This window comes from Mauremys reevesii, linkage group 1, assembly GCF_016161935.1.
Source record: "Mauremys reevesii isolate NIE-2019 linkage group 1, ASM1616193v1, whole genome shotgun sequence".
Taxonomy (NCBI): Eukaryota; Metazoa; Chordata; order Testudines; family Geoemydidae; genus Mauremys; species Mauremys reevesii.
The window spans coordinates 111,715,702-111,737,303 of record NC_052623.1 but is presented as its reverse complement, the minus strand read 5'-3'; the positions used below and the strand labels follow the sequence as shown (position 1 = coordinate 111,737,303).

Below are 21,602 nucleotides of genomic sequence, written 5' to 3'. Positions count from 1 at the left end.
GTTGGAAAATGCCTTGCTTTGCATGAGGATACTATATGTTTGAGGAGGCTTTACAGGACTCCAAATATCACTGTGGGATGTCAAGAGATAAGATTTTTTTCTATTATTATTTAGAAGTGTGTGTTGGCATTTCTGGTAAAAGCAAGCTGTTTATTTTCTTCCATTCCATTAGTTTTATTTCTTTAGATTGGTTTAAAATGTCCCCATCCAAAGCTCTGGGTGCCTAATGGTGTAGGATTTTGGGTAAAGCTGTGGTTAAAAATACAAAGCACTGCATTGAAATGGTTATGTCAAATCCATCCAAGTATATTCTACCTCCAGTTCCTCAAAGCAGAGTTTGCTTTTCCATCCACCACTCATTCAGAAGCAGACTAATTTAACTATATTTTTTTTTCTTCCAGGGCATTTGCTTATTAAAGGAAGTCAAGAAAAAATGTCAAAATCATTAAAAAACTACATTACAATTAAGGTAATATGTTGTTGTGAACTAGAGAAGTTTTGCTGTGTGTGTGTGTGTGTGTGTTTTTAATATGCTATAATTCATTATGGCCCTGATTCAGGAAAACACGTGGACACGTTCAAATCATGTGCTTAAATCCTGTCCTTTATAGGAGCACTCTCCCCAGATTTCCAGACCTGAAGAGCTCTGTGTAGGCTTGAAAGCCTGTCTCTGGTACCAACAGAAGTTCTCTGTTCCCCAAATTGGGGGCCTTTGTGCCCATTATGTCTTATTTGGGCATATTAACCTTTAGTAATCAGTATGACACCTGCTGTTACTCAAGGGTTGTCTAGAGTCCTGAGGCTGAGGCAATGGGCCATAATCAAAAGATATAGTTCAGTTCTCTTCACACAGTGAATTTAAGACTCCTGTCTTAACGTACGTGAGCAAAGATGCATATTCTGGAACCCAGCATTCATACCATCTATTAAACTGGTCAGCAAACAAGCAGATATGAATTCAGTAACAGAGGCTATTAGATTCTTTTAGAGTCTGGGGCACTACTTTTTTGAGACTTCATTCCTTATCTCATTTAACATGAAGCAGGATTTGATAACGTAAACCCTTTTATATGGAACTGACATTTATCTTCCAATGCCAGTGTAGATGGCTGTTGTAGCCAGTATTTTTTTTTTAATTTTAATTTAATTGTTTTTTGTTTTTTTTACTGTCATTCTCTTATTAACTCAAATAGACCTTTACCTTGTAGCTAATATCAAGTGCCAGGAGTGGGTCTGTTTCAGCCTATGCGATCCTGTTAGACGGTAATACCGTATTAGAGAGGCATAGGCTCTTGCCAAAAGCAGCTTTCTTAGCTAACGCCACAGAAGCACTCACTTCTGGTGGCTCCTGTCTATATGTTTATTAGTGGGTTTAACCACAGTTTTTGAAGTGGTGCGGAACACAGTTTGTCCTTGATTACATGTACAATTAAGCTGTGTTTAGTACCAGTTCAGCTGCACTCGGATGTCAGCAATGGGTAATTTTCCTCATGTAGACAAGGATTAAAAGGCTGTCTCAGCACATACGTTCCTCTCTCTCTCTCTGCCCTCCTGGAAGACTAATTATAATCCTTTGAAAATCAGAGTGCAATGTGAGCTGCTTTATTCTTAATTCTCCTGATGCTGTCTGTGTACGGCTAAGCCTCATCTGCCCTAGGAAAATTACTCATCGCTGCCGTTTTGACAGTAATTTTCCTAGTGTAGACAGATGCTGGAGAGGAGTTGGAGGAATGAGGGTTAACGCAAAAAGAACAACTTCAAAAAATAGAAATCGTCTGCAGCTGCATTTCTAATGGAATGTTATGAGCTGAGAGAGAATGTTCCTGGGAAGGTGAAGAGAACTTTGTCAGAGCCAATAGTTTTTACGTGCAGGGCAAGTCAGATACATTTAACAATAAATAACTGCTGACCCAGCACTCCTCCCTGCAGTACCCCAGAGTAATTTTTCTTTAGTCTGAATATATATAGATTAGCTGTGACTAATGAAGGTAATCCTGTCCTGTAGGTAATTTTCAGATCAGTGAACCAAACTGCCTCGCATTTAGTCATTCTGCATCATGAAAGTTAAACCCTATATGGGACTTTTCATGTGAGTTCTAAAAAAATCAAGGCTAGGATGCTGCTGCCTACTGCCATCCCATTGTCTCCCCTGCCAGTAATACACTGCACACATTGCAAATAGTCAGTGAGGCATGACTTTCCTTTCCTGCAGCCACGTTCCATACCCTTGATCAAGCTGTGCTTTTCTGCAGTATTCCACATGCACACACCTTCTGGTCTGTTAAAATAACTATTCATATTCTCCCCCCACATCAATTTCATGTGAATATTTTCAGTTTTCCCACACACCCTGTTTTGAAGAGTGACACGTTTTTCCCCCAAAACATAGATTAAAAAAAATATCCATACATACACGTACCCATCTATTGAGATCTGCCCATTCAGATGGGCCTTGCACCAGCTCAGAGTTTTGATTCATACAGTTTATTTCCTTCCTTAGGCATAATACTCTCCTACCATACACTATCACAATGTCTTCAGGCACTTTGAGTTTACTAAGCTATATAAAGTATATAGACAGATAATTTAGTATCCCAGTCCAGTTCTTGATTTAGCTTAGCCTTGATTGCCCCAATTATTTCTATTTTCATTTTAGACACTGTACGTGCTCAACATTTTGCTACCTTCACTGTGTCACTTGCTGTAATATTGAAACAGAAGCTAAATCTCTATATGCATTTCTTTGCTTTCCCATCTTTTCAGACTTGTACTAACTTCTCATTGCAATGCTATAGTTCAGCAGCACGTAGAGGTACTACCAATTTACTACCTCTCATCTGCTAATTTAAAAGATCATGAATGTAGCATTCGCTGTTACCTGCCACTCTTTGTGCTGACAAGTAGACAGGGTTGTCAAGTGGTTGACCATTTTTAAATATACCATCATGATTTGAAATGGTTCTTTGGAAGACTCAGTGAAATTCTTTATCACAGGAGTGAAGTTTTAAAGCAACCTTAACATTAATCCAAAATGAGGGAGTTACCCTCTGGATGAGTAGGATTTTGACAGGTCTGTATGGATAAATCAAGGTAGTACAGGAGAAGTTAACTTTCACACAGTCCTGATTTTCCTTCTATTCCTACATATTCTAATCTCTTAATTATAACATAAATTAAACTCTAATCTAGTTCAACAAACCAACATTCTGTTTGTGAAGCTAGCAAGGCTTCAGAGTACCTCCCCCCATTCTGTTGTATCCGAATCTCAGCACATTTCAGGTTTACTTTTCTCTTTGTCGTTCATACTGTGTGTTTGTTTGAGATGATCATAACGATGAAAATTTAATTTCGAATGCATCTTTCAATGCTTTACATCAACAGCCGGTATATATCTGACATTGCCTTGTTTAATTCTGCCACAAATAAACTTTAATTTAAAGTTGAACAATTAAAATATTAATCGTTTTCATACTTTAAAACATTATAATTGCAAAACAGGATAATAAAAAATGTATTTATTAATCTTTCCCAAAAGGCTAATAAATGAACACAAAATACAGAAATGCAAATTCAAAGTGTAAAATTACACAATGAAGATCTGTTGTTTAGACTATGTCTGGTATAATACTGGTTCTTTATTTGTTTATTGATTAGGATTTTTTGACAAAGAATTCAGCGGATGAATTCAGAATGTTTTGTTTGCGCAGCAAGTACAGATCAGGTAAGAGGAAAAAAAAAGGGGCTGATTAGTTTGTCTTTTCACACAATCCTCTAAAATGCTGAGGGGTCAATGCTGCAATGTGTTGGGTTATCTTCATGTGGAGCCAACTACTTTAATTCCCATGAGTAGAAGACTGCTCAGCACCTTGGTAATGTGTGCTGATCTGTTACATGCTGGGAATTTTCATGCGCAAACAGTTCACTGACAGAGAGGTCTTTTTGCTGCTTAAATAACTTTAGCTATTTGTAGGAGCTACACTTTTCCGCTGCCTCAATGGATCCTTGCTCACATTAGGGGTATGTCTACACTACAGCAGCCCAGCTATGGCGTTGCAGTTGTGTGGCTGTAGCACTTTGAGGTAGATGCTTACCTCGTTGACAGAAGGAGTTTTTCCATCAGTGTAGTTAACCTATGTTTCCAAGAGGCAATAGCTAGCTCAATGGAAGAATTCTTCTGCATCTTCCCTGGGGTTAGGTCAACCTAACTCCAGTGCTCAGGGTGCAACATTTTTATAGCCCCTGAGGGATGTAGCTACGTTGATCTATTTTTTCACTTTCACTCACTTAAAATCGAAAGCTCTAGGAGTGCTGTTTATTCCTAAAATATTTCACAGAAAGGGCTGAGGAGAGAGTTGGCTGAAGCCTGGTTTACACTTCACAGTTACACAGCTGCTCAGGGCTGTGACAAATTTTGTGCCATGAGTGCCATCGTTAGGTTGACTTAACCCCCAGAGTAGATGCGACTAGGTTGATGGAAGAATTCTTCCAGTCTACTGCCTCTTGGAGAGGTGGATTAGCTGCTCGAATGGAAACCCCCCTTCTACTGATGTAGGAAGTAACTACGGTGCTTACCGCAGCAAAGCTGTTGTGCCACTGTAGACTTAGCCTGACTCTCAGCAACAGACCTCCATTACTACGGAAAATAAAGAACAAATTCTAGATGAATCTGTATGCTGAGCAAGCCCCAAGTGTGGATGTGTGAGAGGCTTTCTGGGGCAGGAATGCTGCTATTATGGATGGCATGCTCCTCACTTCAAGGTCTCTGCATCCGTCACAAGACACAGTGAGTTTTGAGCACATGAATGGATCCTTGACATGCACCTCAAGGCACTTGGACCCTGAACAAACCTGTTTTATTTTAAGAAATAGAAACCCAAACTACATAATATGTATGTACGACGTAATACAACGGTTCAGCAGCTCAGCCAAACCTTCTACAGCTGCCCCTGGGGCGAGGAGAAGTGCCGACAGCCCTGCAGTGGATGAATGGTTACGCATCATTTGCTACAGCCTCAATCATTCATTTACAGGATGTGAAGGCTTGTGGCAGTGAGTCTGGGCTCTTGTGCACATCTCCTCTGATAAAGAATAAGGACAGAGGAAACCACACACTGTTGGTTGGAATCCAGTGGGAATAATGAGAATTTGCTGACAGTAACCTACAGAAGCAAACGTGTATGCGTGAATGGCTGCTGCTGTCTATACAAAGTGGGCACATAAGGTTAATAAGGCAGGACATGCTGTGGGACATGGGACTATTCTCAGGCCATGTCTACAGTGCAGAGTTGAGTTAAGTCTACTTAGGTTTTGTCAACGATCATAAGTTGCTTTAATAATATCAGTGGAGCACATCCACGCTGCGCTCCTTTTGTCAGCTGAGCGTGTCCACAGTTGTTGCTCTTGCATCGACAGCGTTGCATTATGGGTAGCTATCCCACAGTGCATCTCACCATCCTCTGCCACTGGGAGCTCTGGGAACGGATCACAGTGCATCATGGAGACATGCTCGCTATCCTATGATGCAGTTATTTCCGTGCCATCATTTCATGGGCTTCGTTTCGTGCTGTTTTTCAACAGCCCTTGTAAACTGTGCACCCTTCATCTCTGCCTGACAGCCTGGATCCTGAGCTGCTGACCAGTCAGGTGATGAGCGTTATGAACACAACACCGATGGTCCTGCAGTATTTCATGAGCTGCGAAACAGAGAGTGAATCGGTGATGCCTGCCCTGCTGTCTTCCATGGAAACAAATAATTCAAGATTGCTGCTGGCATTCATGGACGAGCTTGCCACAGTGGACTGTTGGGATCGCATCGCGACGCAGGTCTGGGATGATGAGTGGTGGCTGCAGAACTTTTGGATGCACAAAGCCACCTTCCTGCGTGCAGTGCTCGCCCCTGCCCTGCGCCACAAGGACACCAGACTGAGACCTGCCCTCACTGTGGAAAAGCAAGTGGCAGTTGCGAATCAGTTTGCAGTTGGAAAGTCTATGGTGGGAGCTCCGCGGATGCAAATATATATGACCATTAATTGCCTCCTGCTTTGAAGAACTGTGACTTAGGGAATCCCATTGCCTTGAAGCTATCAATTATTTCCTGCACATTACCCAAACTGCAGCAGGTTGATAGATGGAACACACATCCCAATTTTGGCCCCCGACCATCTTGCAATGGAGTACATCAACCGAAAGGGCTACTTTTCCATGATCTTGTGGGTGCTGGTGGATCACCAGGATAGTTTCACTGACATCAATGCGGATTGGTCAGGGAAGGTGCATGGTGCAGGCATCTTTAGGAACACTGAACTGTATTGAAAGCTGCACACTGGGACTTTCTTTCCAGACCAGAATTTTCCAATGGAGGAATGTGCAAATGCCCATAGTGATCCTTGGACACCCTGCCTACCCCTTGCTCCCATGGCTCATGAAGCCTTACATGGGAAACCTAGACAGTAGCAAGGAACGCTTCAACAACAGGCTCAGCAGATGCAGAATGACCATTGAATTTATCTTGGGCCGATTTAAAAGGTTGCTGGTGCTGGTTTTTATTTTTATTTTTTTGGCCGGTTAGATCTCAATGAGGAAAATAATCCAATGATCATTGCGACCTGCTGTATAATATTTGCGAATCGAAGCGGGAAAAGTTTCCCTGGGAAGGGCTGCTGAGGCTGATTGGCTGGCTGCTAATTTTGAGCAGCCAGATGCAAAGGGAATTAGAGGGGCACAGTGGGAGGCTGTTCGAATCAGGGAGGCTTTGAAGGAGCATTTTGACAATGATTCCCATGTCTGTATGTGATGCATTTGGTCAGGTTGCCATGAATTATCTCTGTAGTGCTCACTTCTTGAGCATTATTGTAACGAGCAAATATTCCTACCAACAGCCACTGTTTCACACTGAGCAGGGGTTCACACTGAGCGATGTATGTATGTCACAAATAAAGACTCAAGTTTAATAATGGGCTAAAACACAAACTTTCAGACAAACGGGACATGAAAATGAGGAACAGTCTTGCAGTTAGGGCTCTTACAGCTAGGTGTAATTCCAGGTGTGGTGTGCACGGGGTACTGCGCGGGACCGGGAACACGCAATGAATGCGGTGGGGGAGTTTGGGGAGGGCATGGACCGGAGTTCTGTAGTGGCCAGAGGGGCGTTAGGCACGGATTTGCTCTGATTGCAGGCTAATGAGGGACTTCAACATCTCTGTCTGTCTGGTCCTCCAGGAGCTTTATCATCCGCTCCTGCCCCTGTGCACTGTCCTGGCTCTCCAGCCTCAGTCTTTCATTAACTGTCCCACTCCATGCTCATTTTGCTACATGGTGTTTCTGTTGACTGCAGCACTTTGTGGAACATCTCCTCCTTACTCCTCCTGGGTCGCTGCCTTATCTGATGGAGGTGCTCCACCGGTGTGGAGGAGTGTGTCCTCAAGGGCACATCTGCAGAAGACAAAGAAATAATGAACAGAGACTGTATTAAGCAACTAAGGGCTAGTCTACACTTACCTGCCGGGTCGACGCGGTGAGTTTGACTTCTCGGAGTTCGAACTATCGCGTCTAATCTGGACATGATAGTTCGAACTCCCCGCGCGCTCCGGTCGACTCCGGTACTCCACCACTGCAAACGGCGGTGGCGGAGTTGACCTTGGAGCCGCGGACTTCGATTCCGCGGCGTCTGGACGGGTGAGTAGTTCGAACTAGGGTACTTCGAATTCAGCTACGCTATTCACGTAGCTGAATTTGCGTACCCTAGTTCGACCCCCCTTCTTAGTGTGGACCAGCCCAAAGAGTCCTGTGGCACCTTATAGACTAACAGATGTATTGGAGCATAAGCTTTTGTGGGTGAATACCCACTTCATCTGTTCACCCACTTCGTCAGACGCATGACATACGTCTGGCGAAGTGGGTATTCACCCGCGAAAGCTTATGCTCCAATACATGTTAGTCTGTAAGGTGCCACAGGACTCTTAGTCTGGATCTGTAAAAAGCAACAAACACGGCTACCCCTCTGATACCAGAAACTGTATTGTGAGTGCACTCACAGCCGTGAATCACAAAAGTTACACATACACTTCTTTCTCACTGTCCCTTGGCTAGCACACAGGTCCCTGTGAGTCCCAATTACGGTGAGTTTGCGGGAAGCGGGGTGGACAAGGGAGAAAGGGCAAGAAGGGAGAAAGGGTGGTTTGTGAAGGGGGGTTATTATAAGTGGTTAGGGAACCTATTCTGAATATGGGTACCCTTTTCCACAGGCTAGAGTAATTGAACCTGATATCTCACTCCTAAGGGTAACCCAGGATGCAGGGGAGCATCTCCTGCATGCATGTGGCTGCAGACTGGCTCTGTATGCCCCTTGCTTGTGTGCTGCTCTGGTCCCTGCAGAAATAATTGCCAGGTGACGCAGCAAAGTTTCTAGAGCGAGGGGAGAAACAAGGCAGCTCTCCTAAGGAACCTTCGGCAGAGGATTGCAGAATACCTACAGGAAAGTTTTTCCTAGAGATCACTATGGAGGATTCCAGAGTACATTAACAAACTTTTCCATCCTGGCCCGACTGTGTAGATGGTTTTTAATTTCTGTCCCTAATCCCTCCTCTACCATATAACAAACTGCATGAGAGCTCAATCTCGTCTTACCATGCACTCTCGAAGTAAAATAAGCACTTCCTGGAGCTCCCCTCTCCTGCATGCTGTGCGCCATACTCCGAGTGCTGGGACTAGCTAGACCCCTCCAGAGTGGAGAAGAGCTCCTGACTCACCCTGCCACCGGATGATCCTGCCACATGCGCTGCTTCATCCTCCAGTTCCACCCTCTCATCCACCACTTCCTCATTGCCACTGGCCGCTGCCTCCAGTTTAGGGTGACCAGACAGCAAGTCTGAAAAAACAGGACAGGGGGTGGGGGGTAATAGGAACCTATATAAGAAAAAGCCCCAAATATCGGGACTGTCCCTATAAAATCGAGACATCTGGTCACCCTACTCCAGTTCCCCCGAAGTATCCATGGTGCTCTTGGCAGTGGAGGTGGGACCATCGCAAAGGATGGCATGCAGCTCCTTATAGAAGCAGCAGGTCTTTGGCACCGCACCAGAGCGACGGTTGGACTCGCTTGCCTTCTGGTACACCTGCCTACTGCGTGTCGCTTTCGTGCCCCTTCTCCTGCATGGTGCTAGCAATCAGTCCGTAGGTATCAAAATTCCTGCGGCTGGTGCAAAGTTGCGACTGCACAATCTCTTTTCCCCATATACTCGGCAGCGCCGGTGTGCTCCACCTGGGAGCGTGCCTGCTGTGTAAAGCCATCCTGGTCAGCTGGGAAGATGCTGTGTGAACTGTGTACGCTGAGCAAACAGGAAGAGGAATTTCAAAAATTCCCAGGCCTTTAAATGCGGGAGGGGCACATACCTGTGTACCTCCAGGGCAGCAGAGTTCAAACTGCTGACCAGAGCGGTCATGATAGGCATTGTGAGACACTTCCTGGAGGCCAGTTAGGGTGACATAACCTAGTGAGGTGTCTACACTGACACTGCGTTGCTCTAACTGCATAGCAAAAAGCTCCGTGCTGCTCGTCGAGGTGATTTTATAATATTGGCAGGAGGAGTATTTCAGTGTGTACATCTCCACTGTTTTGTTGACAAAAGCTGACATCTGTCAACAAAACTTTGTAGTGTATACAAGGCCTAAGATAAAAAGCCAGAGTCTGTCTCCCTCTCTTGAGTTAGCTGTTGCAAACCAATTTGTGTGTCCGTCTATCCGTCCGTCCCCACTGTTTATCCATTTTTAAAGCTTTTTTTTTATTATTTGCTTCTGTATGCTGCCTTTTGCAACTGCTTCCTATATAAATTACTTAATGCAGAGAAATTCTGCCTGAATTCGTTCTTTTGTACCTCCTTGCTCTCCTTTGCTTGTTCCTCAAAAAGCTCCGTTAGCCTGCTTTTGGCTCAACGACACTATGATAGCTGTCTTTAAGAGGAGGCATATTCTAGTGGTTAGAATACAGACTTGGGAGTTGTCAGGGCTGATTACCCACTCTGGCACTTCGAGTGCAGAAGGTGGGGGCCTGCAAGGATTTTAAAAATTAATACTGGCCACTCCAGGTAAGTTACAGGTTCTCTCTGAGCTTGGATGGTTAGATGCTGCCACCACCCAAGTGCAAAAAAAACCCCTTTGAAACCAGAAAGGCACACTTGGAAATTCCTTCCTGTGGGGTACCCTCGAGCCATTTCAACCCCCATTCTGGGGAAGAGCTGAGAAAGAAAAACAAAGGAAATCAGCTGTTGCCACCAGCTAATTAAACAACATAAGCACAAACCTCTTAGGACACACACACACACACACAGAAACCAACAATCCTGTTCTTAAAAAAGGTAATTTTTATTAAAAACAAAAAAATACATCTGGAACTTAGCCTTTTGCTAGAATTAAAAAACCCACTTACATTAATTAAACTTCAAGAATAACCTTGAGGTCCAGCTTAAAGGTTACAAGCAAAACAAAAGCATTTGGGGTTAGCACAGAGGAGTCCACAAACCAATGAGAAATGAACAGAAATAAACCTAATGGTGTCTTCCTAGACATTCCCTAATTTACTTACATATCTGGGGTTTCAGATAAACAATCTCTAGGTATGATCTGATGGTTTTTCATATCTGGCCTTCAGCTTCTCACAGCATAACTGCTCCCTGTTCCCCTCTTTCCCAGAGAACCACAATACACAGACAAAGAAGTTTTTTCCCAATTTTAAAAAGTTCTAGCTCTCCCATTGGCTCTTTTGGTCAGGTGCCCACTCCCTTTTTACCTGTGGGTTTGTTAACCCTTTACAGGTAAAGCAAGTAGAGAACAGCTACTAAGTGGAATTCTATAGCTAACGGGCTGGCTGAGTGCCCAAAAAAGGGAGATACCCCTCCCCCACTTCATTTATCACAGGAATCTAATGGTCTAGGCCTGTTAACGATCTCCTGAAACTCTGAGGTATGGACAGTGGTTAACAGCTCTGCTCCTCTGGCACAATGGAGCTGTCCACCAGAACTTTCTCAGGGACTTAATCCAAGGTGATTATAGACATGAATATATGAACATAAGAACACAAGAGCTGCCATATGGATCAGACCAATGGTCCATCTAGCCCAGAATCTTGTCTTCCAACAGTGGCCAGTACCAGAGCTTCAGGGATAGCGTACAGAACAGCGCGATTTTGGAGCGATCCACTCCTGTCTTCCACTCTAGAGCTAAACACACTTGAACTGGACTGTGCATCTGCACTTGACTGTAATTGTAGTGTAGTAGATAGGCATAAATTAGTGGAAAAGAATTGCTTTAATTAAAGTGGACTTCACTGTATTAAACATTTATCATGTGTGTTTATGTTACAGTTCCTGTGACCAGAGTAATTAATTGGGTAATCTTGGTGGATAAAAATTGATATCCAATTTCTGTAACTTTTAAAAAAAAAACCCGCCCCAAAGTAAATGTCTGATTTGAAAGACACAGTAAAGTTTTAATTCTGAAACCAGCATTAATGCGACAGTAAGACAGATTTTAATCATCCACAGGTTGAGAATCTCGCAAATATAGAGCCAGATTTTGACCTCTATTATATTGGGGATACATCCAGAGACAGTCTGCTTAAGCTGTTCAACTCGTTTTTGGATTTATATTGGTGTCAGTGAAATCAGGTCTGGCCTATAGCTTCCACCACAGTTTTAACTCTGTCTTGCACATACTGTTCACCTTTCTAAATGGTGTGTGTGTGTTTGCTCAGTGTTGTGTAGTCATACAAAGCAGACTGTTGTAACACATGTGCTTGTGGGGCCAGAAGGAGGTTGCCAGGGAAACTGTAGGTCAAGCTAAGCACTGATATAAGGAGCGGTACGCTATAATAAACTATACTTCGGGTGTAAGTTAGTCAGAAAACAGGTATATGTGGCAAGCAGTGTTACTTATGTTTAAGGCCCTACCAAATTCACGGTCCGTTATGGTCAATTTCATGGCCATAGGATTTGAAAATTGGTAAATTTCACATTTTCAGGTGTTTAAATCTGAAATTTCATGGTGTTGTAACCATGGGGGTCCCGACCCAAAATGGGATTGTGGTGGGGGGTGTCACAAAGTTGTAGTATGGGGCTTGCAGGATTGTCACCCTAACTTCTGTGATGCCTTCAGAGCCTAGCACATCCCTCGGCCCGCACCGCTTCCCACAGCCCCCATTGGCCTGGAGCGGCGAACCGCGGCCAGTGGGAGCCATGATCGGCCGAACTTGTGGACGCGGCAGGTAAACAAACCAGCCCGGACCACCAGAGGCTTTCCCTGAACAAGCGGCGGCCTGACTTTGAGAAGCATTGTACTAGATAGAAAGCTTCAGTACATGAAAGACAATTGTAAAATATCAGATTCTGCTTCAGATAGTTTTTTCTCAATAATCTTTGGGCCATTGTATTTGCTTTCTATAAATATATGCTGTGCCATTTTTAATTACTGGATTGTTTTAGAACCATAAAATCTAATATGCCTAAAGATTAATGTTTTTAGTTAAATTCATAGGTAATTTACTATTTATCTGTCACAGCAAAAGTTTTGTTAAAGAACTCGTATTTCTTGTAATATTTTCTCATGGCCCTGTTTCCTCTATATGTTGCACAGTATCTTCTGTATCATAACATCTAAATGAATTTTTTATTTTCTTAGCAATAGAATTTGGTGATGACAGCATGAATGACGCAAAGAACCTCCTTCAGGCCATCTCTTCTTTTATTAGTGATGCAAATGCTTATATGAAAGGACAGCTGGTGTGTGACCCCATTAAGGAAGATGTACTGTGGGAGATGTGAGTGCAAATATATATATTGTATCACTTGAAGATTCTGATTATATGAATGGTAATTTGTGAACTCCTGATTGATTATGAGGGATTGATCTCTATGCCACATTGCATGTCATTAAAAAGCTGTACAAAAATCCATCTGGTCAAGATAAAGGGGGAGAGTGAGAAGCAATATCCTCTTCCTTTTCACTTTCCAATTGCTTTTTTCCCCTTTCTTCCTTTAGCTGATGCACTTTTGCATAGTCTGCCACGCTCTGATGCATGGTGTGTATGTAGTGTAGCCTTACCTAGGTTCCTTTGCTCCTCTTGACTGACATAACCTCTCAATTGAGTTCTGACATGGAGGAGAGGAGAGAGTGGGATGTGGAGAGGGCCAGAAAAAAGGGTGGTATAGGGAAGAATGAGATCACAGCTGGGTGGGGCAGACCCTGAAAAGACTGAGAGTGATTTTGCTGTGAATGAGACAGAAGGTAATAGGGAGCTGAGGCTGGCAAGATTGTGGTCCTGAAGGGCGAGTGGACAGGTCGTAGTTGAGAGAAGGTGAATGAGCTCGGTATGCTGCTGAGAGAGCGTCTCTGGCCAAACAGGAGGATGTCAGCAGCTGGTGGCAGCCAGTTGAGGAAAGTTAAGGCAGTCCGGTATTGTAGTGTTTGGGACAGGAGGAAAGGAAGCCAAAAGGGGATGTCAGTGAAGGATTTATAGGATAAATGAATTTGGGTGCCAGCAATGTAAAAGGGGCTGAGATTAAACAGGCGAGTGATGTTAATGATGGGGCAGTGGTAGATACACAAGAGAGAAGGGACCCTACTGGTGACCTTAAGAGCAACAGTCTGTCATAGAGATCGGCAACCTTTGGCACGCGGCCCATCACGGAAAGCCGCTGGTGAGCCGAGATGGTTTGCTTACCTGCAGCATCCACAGGTTCGGCCAATCGCAGCTCCAGGCCAATGGGGGCTGTGGGAAGCAGCTCAGGCCAAGGGATGTGCTGGCCGCTGCTTCCCGCAGCCCCCATTGGCCTGGATTGATGAACTGCAGCCTGTAGGAGCTGCGATTAGCCAAACCTGCGGACGCTGCAGTTAAACAAACCGTCCCAGCCTGCCAGCGGCTTTCCCTGATGGGCCACGTGCCAAAGGTTGCCGATCCCTGATCTATCATCTCATGAGCAATTGCCACCAGACACAGAATGACTATAAAGGGAGCAGCAAAACAGAGTTAGAAGGGAGCCAGAGATGCCAGCATGTTTGAGGCTCTCCAGAAGGCTGTGGTGCAATCATTCATGTCAGATGACGTACTGAGGTCAGTGGGAATAAACAGAGGGTTGATGAGCAGTGTAGGAGAGGAGGCCATTGACAGCCACACACTGTTTACAAGTTGCCATTTATCCCCTTTTACTAATAAATGCACTGGTAGCATTGATTCTTCCACTGGGGGAGAGAGGCCAAGAGCACCTCCCAAATTGACACCCCGAAGCTTCTCTGTAACAAAGGGCCTTCAGGCCTTTCCCTCTGAGCCAGGCATTGCGCAGACGCGGTGTTGGAGTCCCGCTAGCGCCGCAAATGAGAAAAAAGAGCCTGCTCCTCAACCTGTGTCCTCTGATGTGGCATCAGTGCTGCACCAAGGCTCCTCGCTGACTCCACGTCAGCTCTTTTGCAACGCTTCGGGGTGCCACATGCAACTTGGCTCCTGCAGACAGACTCACAGGTAGTGTGAAAGCTGGACTGCTGAAAAAACCAACCAAGCAAACAAACTGGTTAGTTTTTTAATTATAAATGAGTTTCCCAAATGATAACAGCTGAATGGCCAAACGTTGTTCATGTAGCCATTGACAACTGTGAATTGTCATATTTCCTGAGTGGATGTAACGGTTCAGTTTTGGATCGACATAGCTTTGCCCTTTTGCACTGAAAAGTGTCTTCTCTTCTGAGTGCTGTAGCATTGCCCATTATGGTACAGCTAGGAACAAAATAGGGTGACCATACAGCAAGTGTGAAAAATTGGGACGGGGGCGAGGGGTAATAGGAGCCTATATAAGAAAAAGAGCCAAAAATTGGGGTTGAACCTATAAAATGAGGCCATCTGGTCACCCTAGAACAAAATGACAGTGTCATTTAGATGACTCCCTCGGGCTGATAGGAGACGAATTCAGTACTCTGCTGGCAACGTGTCCATCCTTACCTTTTCTTTTTTCAGGCTAGCCAACACAAAAGCAAATGTAAAGGCTGCATTTGCAGATGACTTTGACACCTCCAGGGCTGTTGCTGCAATTATGGACCTCATTCACCATGGCAACAGACAGCTTAAGGCTGTTACTAAGGTAACCCATTAGGATAGAGAGATCAGAAAATGACAGCTGTCTACAGTCCTACTGTTTAATTCAGACAGATTAGTTTATTGTTCACACAACAGACCAGCAGAAACAAAGCTCTACAGATTGTTGACCTTAAGACACACATTTGTCCAGACTGCATCTCTAGAATTCTGTGCTATTGTTTTATGTTTCACTGTGTCCAAAGCACGTTTCTCTCCTGCTGCCTTGTATTCATAGGGAAGACTTCTGAAAGACACCTGAAGGTGTTGTCATATGCCATAGGCTTTAATGCTTGTTGCACATACCTGCTTTCTACCCCCATAATACCGATAAAGAGTGGACTGGGAATTGAGTGATTTATTTTGTAAAAAAGTCATTGTTATGACCAGGACTTCCAAGTGCATGGGGTGGCAATGGCGGTTAACACAGCACCTGTTTTATTCACCCTTCACCAGTTGCCTCTGCTATCGGCAAATCATAATTGTGGTCTCAAACTGCCCCTCTAAGGCTCCAGCTACACTTCAGATCAGACGTTGGCAATTTGGGCCCCAGCTAAAATCTGATGCTGAAGCAGAGGAGGCTTTGGGTGGCTGACTGCAAGAGTTCAAGGATGGAAATACAGCAAAAGCACAGCCCTAGGGACACCTGGCTTCCGATCCTAATTTTGGCAATGATGCTATCTTTGGCCTTGGGTCAGATACTTAACTTCTCTGCTTCATTGTCCCTGACTGCTTAATTATCAGTCTCACGGTGTTCGCAGTTTGTTTTTACTGGGGCTGAGAGGGGCAAGGCTGAATATAGTAATAACTCATTTTCAGATTTTTTTTTTTAAACCCCATCTCCTTGTAGTCCTGTAGCAGCACCTGTCTCTGAGATCTGGATTTAGTCGCAGTCTTTCCCTTTCTTTATAGAGTTTTTCTCCGAGCCACTGAGCAAATCCCTGAGTCAGTCCAGTTGGTAGTTGAAGTCCTGGATAACCCAGCTGTTTGAATTCAAACAAAACAAGCCCTCCTCACCCTTCGGATCATTTTGATTGATAATTAAAGGGAATTCAGAAACAATCTTTCTGGTAATGTCATGCCCAGAATTGGATGCACTATTTCAGGGGCAGTTACATTTGGCTGTTCTGTGCATCTCTTTGACCATTACTATTTTCCATAGTTTGTCTCCTACGGCGTATCTGAGAGTTGGGCTTTTTGCTCTAAAGGTACGTCTGCGGTTGTTATGGCAGTGTGCAGAGTAGCACATACCCTGCACATCCTCCCAGCCCGGATATAAACAGCAGCATGGATGGTGAGGCACCGGTTTAGGCGCATAGAGTGTCCTTACATGCCAGAACTTAGGGGATGTATCCTACACGGCTCCCTGTCTGCCCAAGCAGTGCCTCCAACGTCACCACTGCTTTTTTTAGCAGTGTATTATCTTACTGGTGGAGCCTTTCCCCACTGTCTGCCCACCGCTGTGACAAGTGTGGACACCACCTGCCTTTCACTGCAGCGCGTAGCTACACGTGTAGTCTATGGTCCCTGTACTCTACACACGCAGCTAATCGAGATGTGCTTGTATTTCCCTAAACTGAACTCATGTCATTGTTTGCTTTTTCCCCACGTTCCTAACTGCTCTTGATCCAGTTTTGTTTTTTTTCCTGGCTGCTGGTTCTAGCTCCTTCCAGTTTAGTGTCCTTTGCAAATTTCAAGCTATTTATGGCTTATTCCAGTCATTAATGAAGATGTTAAATAACACCTCACCAAATACCTCATTTTGATGCACCTCACTACACACCAGTCTCCCAATTTAATATTTTACTGTTGCCCTTTGCTAACCAGCCTTAGTCCCCATAAATCTTTTCTCCTGTTCTTGCTGAATGTTGAGTTCATGCTGGGTAAATATAAAAGGAGAAAATGTGCCTGCATCCATGTTTACAAATGCTGCTCCTCAGGCAACCACCACTGTCTTGCAGCCAAATACTGCCAAGGTGTCTGAAAATGGCCTTCACAGTGCCTAACTCAGCATGACAAAAGGTGACGTTTGAAGCAGTTGATGTAATTAATTAACCTGAAACACTTCTGCTGTTAATTTAATTTTCATTTTTCTTCATGCTCATAGGCCTTGTCTACATGGGAAAGGGTGTGTGGGGTTTTTTTAATAACCCAAAGCGGGGATAGTTATGAGTCCCTGGCGGGGACATTCTTATTCCAGTATAGGAGTGTCTATGATTTAACTTAAAAGCCTTCCCAAATGACATAAGTGAAACTGAAAAAAATCCCACTCTTCTACCAGAATTATCCTCCGTATGGGTGGATTATACTAGCATAACTGGTACCAAAAAAAAGTTTCCCAGGTAGTCAAGGCCATAGACTTCAAACCAGATATTGGCAGTTTGAGGCCTGCAGTAAACTATTGGTCAGCCAGCTTTGTTGTTGTGATTTGTAACAGGAAGGTGGATCTCCCAGAAGCCCTGTTGTGTATGGGACCATGCTTTCCTATATAGAAGACTTCTTTAACACTGTTGGAATATCTCTTGGAGACAGACAGGTATGAAACCACTCTAAAGATCTAGCATGGGTGGTGGTGTTTGTATTGTAACAACATAGTAACAGCAGCAGCGTTACATCTTACAGAACATTTTACAAAAATATGAGCACAATCTAGGTAAAACTGGTGGTTCTGATTGTTGAAACGGATGCAGAAACACAGATGTAAATTGTGTGGGCTAGAAGAGAAGGAAAATGAAACACGGCCGAACAGTATAGAACAAAGTATGGGCTGAATTCTGCTCTTGAATATTCCTGTGCCTCTTCTATTGCGGCATTGGTGCGGTGGAAATGATTTTGGGGCGTGAAACAAGAATATGTTTGTGACTGACGTCCTTAAGTACTGGTTAAGGTAGAAATGGGGAGGAAAAGGAAACCAGTGAAATGCAGAGCAAGAGTGCTATGTGGAGAGACGCTAAAAGCCAAAGGCAACAATCCAATACTATATAGTTAAAAAATAAACGGGACAGGAGCCGAGAGAGCTGTTCCAGGCTTGTTTTCTGTGAGTCCTAAAATTTGCAGATACTATTAAATTCTAAACAGGGAGCAAATTTCCTTTTGTGAGGTAGAAGATCCATATCATAATTTTGATGGATTCAAACAAACATCCATTTATTTATAGTATATACACACACAAGCCTTTTAAAATCAGTAACTTTTCAGCCATAAATTGAGGTGGTTCCTTTGTATTACTGTGTGTGTTAGAGCAGCTTCTGACGTATTTGGCTTCTGAACAGCTGTGTATGTTAGGAGCTGGCTGTTAGTCCACACATTTGCTTTATGCATTTGTTATGGTTTTTGGTGACATACTGTATTTGGGGGAATCGTGTAATTTTCATGTAGGACATATTCATCTGCATTCTGTGCCCTTTGTACCTAGCTAGGTACATGCTTTTCTGACCTTTTGCATACTGTATGGGTTCTCTCTAGCTTTCAGGTGGTGCTGAAGATGTTGGTGTGGGATAGGATTAGAACACTGAGAACTCTGTGCCTGGTTTTTCTGGAAGAGTTTGTTGTAATTGAATTGAAATGATGCCTCGATAAACGGATGACTGTTTGGATCTACTGCAAACATGCCAGAGCCACTGCCTTTGGAAGTGGATTAAGCTAATTTGGAATAAGAGCATCCACAGATGGAGTTAATCAGGAATAGCTGTTCTGGAATGACTTCCCTGTTTAGACAAGCCTGGAGTAGTTGTCTCAGTTTGCCACGTGCCTAGCCATTGTTGGATGGTAAAGTTTCTGTAGGCATCTGAAAGTCAAGTCTTAAGGAGGGATTTGGAAATGGATAAGAGGCAAAGGTGCCTCACAACTGGAATAAGTTACACTAGCAAAGCATGGTTACACCACTATAACTGTGTCCAGTATAGCTAAAGCCGTACAACTTTGTGGGTAGCAAAAGTGTGATTGCAGCATGGACGAGCATTACCTGCTCCAGCTTTAATCGAGATCGCACAGTTCAAAATACCAGTGAAGACATGATGGCATGAACATGTGACACGAGTATGTTCCCAGGATCCATGGCAGCTTGTAGAGGCTGCATCACTGCAACAACACTACTGGTTTTAGCTGTGTTAGCTTGATTAAACGCTGGCGGAGGTATGCCAACCTGTGCTGTAATCAGACTCCTGATTGCAATGTACATATGCCTTGTGTGTAGACAAGCCCTTACTTCAGAATGTACTCTGTTGAATGAATACTGCTTAACTCATTTTCTGATGTAATATTTTAATGCTGCTGCTTTTGATTTATAGGTTGTTCCAGAAAACAAAAATTTAGCTACGCTTTCCAGTGTGATTGATGAGCTAGTGAGCTTCCGTGTCAAGGTGCGGAATTATGCTCTTGCTATGCCTGGAGCAACAGAAGCAGTGCAGGTGGAAGAAGGTACCATTCTAACAAAGGAAACAAAACAGAAACAGAAAGAGACAAGACAGCAGTTATTTCTGGAGCGAGAACCTCTTCTGCAGGCTTGTGACAACCTGCGGCGAGACCTTGCTGCATTTGGAATCAACATAAAGGTTTGAGAAAATATTGTCTTTGCAACTCCTTTAGTAATTCATAGAATCGTAGAACTGGAAGGGACTTCGAGAGATCATCTAGTCCAGTCCCCTGCACTCATGACAGGACTAAGTATTATCTAGACCATCCCTGACAGGTGTTTGTCTAACCTGCTCTTAAAAATCCCCAGTGATGGAGATTCCTCAACCTCCCTAGGCACTGTATTCCAATGCTTAACCATTCTGACAGTTAAGGAGGTTTCTCCTAATGTCCACCCTAAACCGTCCTTGCTGCAATTTAAGCCCATTGCTTCTTGTTCTATCCTCAAAGGTTAACAATAATAATTTTTCTCCCTCCTCCTTCTAACAACCTTTTATATACTTGAAAATTATCATGTCAGTCTTTTCTTTTCCAGACTAAACAAACCCAATTTTTTAAATCTTTCCTCATAGGTCATGTTTTCTGGACCTTAATCATTTTTGCTGCTCTTCTCTGGACTTTCTCCAGTGTCAGACTGCACTTATTTTTGCCCTTTTCACACCTTTTGTCAGCATCTCTCAGTACTTGCTCTACACTGCGTGCATTTGGACTAGTAGTGGGTAGAAATGAAGTGGTCATGTACGATCAATCTGTTAGCTTTATATTCTCCCCCCACCTCTCTCCCCCCCACAAGTAGCTATGGCTACTTGTGTAATTACTGAGAGCGTATTATTTAGCTGTTAAAACATCCTCTACCATATTCTGAAATCCTCATCTGGCCTTTTGGCTGGATTAAACAAGGGCCAGTGATGGTTATGATGTAGAATGGTAGCAATTTGGAGTAGGCTTGACTAGAAGCGGGACCCTATCTGCACTGATCTTTCATGCTCTTCGTTAACTTTGGTTTTGGATAGGAAGGTGGGGCTTTCCTCCCAGAAGTCATTGTGAAAAGCAACCTCAGTCCTCTCACTTAAATAGGACAGTACAGAAGGAATGGAGCTAAGTGCCTGTAGCCACCTTCTTTTCTAGCCCTTCTCTCTGCCTCTAATCTGTCCCTAATGCCACTGTTGAATTATTTTTCTTTCCCCTTTCTCCAGCCATATTTCCCTTTAAAAAAAAAACACCTTAATTGGCTCATTCTCTTCTTCCATCACTTCAAGAGGCATTGGCCTGCTAAACCCAGGCTTGTGAGCTCAATCCTTGAGGGGACCACTTAGGGATCTGGGGCAAAAATTGGTCCTGATAGTGAAGGCAGGGGGCTGGTCTCGATGACCTTTCAAGGTCCCTTCCAGTTCTAGGAGATTGGTATATCTCCTATTATTATTATTAACCGCTCCTCCCATTCCTCTTGCCTTACTATCCTTTCCAATGCTTCAGCCCTGTAATCGTAGCATAAGTATTCAGATCTGTGCTACAGTCAGACATCCCCTTGGTCTCAGCCCTTGGAAAACTGAGCCACTGAACTTCTGAGGCTCATCACTTAGAACTGGCACTAGCAGTGACACAGGTGAATTTCTATTTAAGAAACTACAGTCTAAAACAGATGATAGATTTGGTCAGACACTTTATGCTATTTTACTTGTTTCCATTTAAACTTCTTATAGAGCTGTATTGACAAAGTCTTAGCCACAAATTATTCGCTGTTGGCCTTGCCTGCAGGACTTTGTGCCAAAAATATCCCATTGTTTCAGCAACAGCAGGAATGTTGCTGTAGAAAAGATGCTGGTGGCCACCTGCATCCTATTTACACCAGCACTTTTATTGGGACCCCTGGTGGGAAATTACTGACAAAAATGCCTCGTGTAGAGACAGCCGTGGTTATAAAGTAAGACATCTTCCTGCTGTCTTTTTAAATTAAGAATGTAAGAACTATTTGGAATCTGTCAAATGTAACCACTTAATTTTTTTTGATAGTACCTGCACTAAAGAAGAGCCAGGAAACTCCAAATCCTAGAATGCTAATAAGTTAGCTTGTCTT

The 21,602-nt window shown here is 43.7% G+C and overlaps 1 protein-coding gene across 3 annotated transcripts in view; it reads left to right on the top strand.

The window, feature by feature from the left end:
- CARS2 (cysteinyl-tRNA synthetase 2, mitochondrial) overlaps positions 1 to 21,602 on the top strand; it is a 49,805-nt gene that overhangs the window by 26,213 nt on the left and 1,990 nt on the right. For all 3 annotated transcript variants that reach the window (XM_039491923.1, XM_039491905.1, XM_039491913.1), the window contains exons 9-14: positions 402 to 469; positions 3,655 to 3,721; positions 12,670 to 12,808; positions 14,996 to 15,119; positions 17,550 to 17,648; positions 19,402 to 19,665. In XM_039491923.1, the coding sequence (XP_039347857.1) occupies positions 402 to 469; positions 3,655 to 3,721; positions 12,670 to 12,808; positions 14,996 to 15,119; positions 17,550 to 17,648; positions 19,402 to 19,665 (761 nt within the window). The remainder of the gene's footprint in view (positions 1 to 401; positions 470 to 3,654; positions 3,722 to 12,669; positions 12,809 to 14,995; positions 15,120 to 17,549; positions 17,649 to 19,401; positions 19,666 to 21,602) is intronic.